The following is a 2,760-nucleotide window of genomic DNA, read 5'->3' on the forward strand; positions in this document are numbered from 1 at the left end:
TTTTGGAAGTGCATCTATTTTTGTTTTGTTTTGTTATGCCTCATAGTCAGTCTCTCAGACATTTTTCGTGCACTAAGATGACTTTTTCACAAATAAATGACATTATTTTTTTGACCCTAATGATGACTTTTTCACAAATAAATGACATTATTATTTTGACCCTAAAAATGACTTTTTCACAAATAAATGACATTATTATTTTGACACTAATGATGACTTTTTCACAAATAATTGACATTATTATTTTGACACTAATGATGACTTTTTCACAAATAAATGACATTATTATTTTGACCCTAATGATTTTCCTTAGAAAGTAAAGAGTGCAAGGCGAAATTCATCTGTTCCTTTTTTAGCCAAAAGTGTAGCCTTTTACTTTCATTAATTCCAACAATGCAAAATTTTGTTTTTTGTATGCAATTTAAAAAGAAATGCTAGTTTTTAGAAGCCCAAAGGCGACAACCTGAGTAGCATAGCATTAAAATAATGATATTTAAAGTAAATACTTTAACAAATAATTCAGATCCTAACTTTAATGAAAATGCGACGGAATGAAAAGGAAACGACAAATTTATGTGATTTTGAAAGAATATTTTCAATAGAATTTATTAGAAAACAACCAAACAGCTTGTTTCATAAAGTTTACGGAAATTCAGTCCCTTTGGGTTATTTAAAACAAACAAATATTTTTACTATTTAAGAAGAGAAGAAATCCTGTAGGTACAGATTTTATTAATGGGACGATAAATGCATCGTTTTTACAATTTTCCTTAAAAGTATTTGGGGGTTTTTTTCTCTCATTTTTCTTTTCATAAAGCTAGAAACATTTCACTTGTTGAATTCAGCCGCAGGAAATGTGAAGAAATACATTTTGCATTTTAGATTCTTTCTCCTTTAAAATATTTCCTTTCAGTGAAAAAATTTCCTTCTATCTAAAAATAGAGTAACCTTGCTTTTGTTTCGCGTCCATCCTCTATAGAAGAGATGATGAATAGTCTATCTTATTGAAAAGTAAAGGAAGTGCAATCTTTTATTTTCCAAAATAATTTTTTGCTGTCTCTTATCATGGACATAATTATGTTTCCGGTATTATGTTTACTTTCTTTTAAGAGATACGATTCAAAACGGTAGTATTTAATTTTTTTTTTAAAAAAATTGTTAATCACTGAAGTAGAAGTTTCCGCATTTTAGTTTTCTTTTTATGCGCAATAGTATTTATACATGACTTCATATAAGTAACAGATGGATCTGGATGGTCACAGATGGATCTAAATTCAATAACCATGTTGCTCGTGCTGTTGTGCACAGTGCGGGAGTACTATCAGAGAAACTACCTTCAAATATTACTGTATTTTCCTCGGAATGTTGGGCCATTCTTCTTGCTCTACAATTTCTTTCGAAGCAAATGCGCAAAAAATGGTTTATCTTTTCTGATTCAAAAAGCTGTATCGATGCTATGAAAAATTTCAGCAGTAAACATCACTCTATTATACCACTTATTTTATATTTATACATTGAACCTACTAACAATAACTATGAAATAATATTTGGTTGGATTCCTGGACATATAGGCATTAAGGGTAACGAAACAGCAAACTCAATAGCCAAATCGACTCACAATCTTACAACTAAACCACACTGTTTACCTGACATTCGAAATTTAGTGGCAGACTCTCTTACCCAATTCAGACAGACCAACTGGAATAATGAAATAAACAACAAATTACATGAGATCAAATCAGATATTAAACCATTTCACCACTGACTAACTACAATGGAAAAACCCAGGTATTTATCAACAGACTATGCATTGGGCACACTCGCCTGACACACAAATATTTAATTTTAAATGAAGCACCTCCACAATGTAATTTTTGCAAAGAGTCTCGAACAGTAAAACATTTTCTGACCCAGTGTATGAAATTTAATTCTAAAAGACGACAGTACTTTAACTGTGACTTTCCGACTTTATAATTTTTACTTGGAGACACACCTCATCCAAATTTAATACTGTATATCAAACATATCGGATTTTACAATTTGATTTAGTTCTAGATATAACCTAGTTGACAAATTTTAAATTTCTTGTTTTAATTTTGAACAAGTTGCTCATTTCAACCTAATTGTTCTGATTTTAACAAAGCTACAGTAATTTTTACCTAGGTTTGGGCGCGGTATAGCCAAACCACGGCTCTTGCGCCAAAAATTTACATCAATCAATCAATCAAATAAGCCTTGAATTCACTTTTAGAAACTACAGGTATATATGAAATTTATGATCTTCAAACGATAATGGTGGCATAAATTCATTTAATATATTTTCCCAAAATAAATAAGTAAATAAAGACGGAAAATAATGTATTTATTAGTTTTTGAGCTAATGTACTTTTGTTTCTTGGACATTAGTGCAACTTTAAACACAAATTGATCTTCATACTATTCAGGGGTACTATTTACAATACTAAATTCGCATTGCAATGTTCAAATCGTTTTTGCTTTACTTACTGTATGAATTGTATGAGATGTTGGTAAATGACCCTATCCGAGACCCTATCCGATCAACTGCACTTTCCAAATCTTAAATATTTGATGGTATTGGACCCAGTTGACAAAGAGAGTATTGCCCAGATGGAAGTATCCTTTCCAGCTGGAGTACACCATTAAGGGATCCAGGTGGTTTTGATTTTATCGAGAAGACAGCAGTGTACAACTTTTTTTCGACTTTCATAACTTATCTAAAAATTAATTTAGGATGCTGAA

General features: G+C 30.8%; 1 protein-coding gene across 1 annotated transcript; it reads left to right on the forward strand.

Annotated features, from left to right (window-relative positions):
* The first annotated feature begins 1,252 nt into the window (after positions 1-1,252).
* Positions 1,253-1,765, forward strand: LOC147801808 (uncharacterized). Its single transcript, XM_087154497.1, has one exon. It carries the CDS (start codon positions 1,253-1,255, stop codon positions 1,763-1,765), a length of 513 nt encoding a protein of 170 aa, XP_087010623.1.
* Positions 1,766-2,760: the final 995 nt, after the last annotated feature.

Source organism: Parasteatoda tepidariorum, chromosome 11, assembly GCF_982258835.1.
Source record: "Parasteatoda tepidariorum strain Cologne lab strain chromosome 11, Ptep-v5.0, whole genome shotgun sequence".
In the NCBI taxonomy this organism is placed as follows: Eukaryota; Metazoa; Arthropoda; class Arachnida; order Araneae; family Theridiidae; genus Parasteatoda; species Parasteatoda tepidariorum.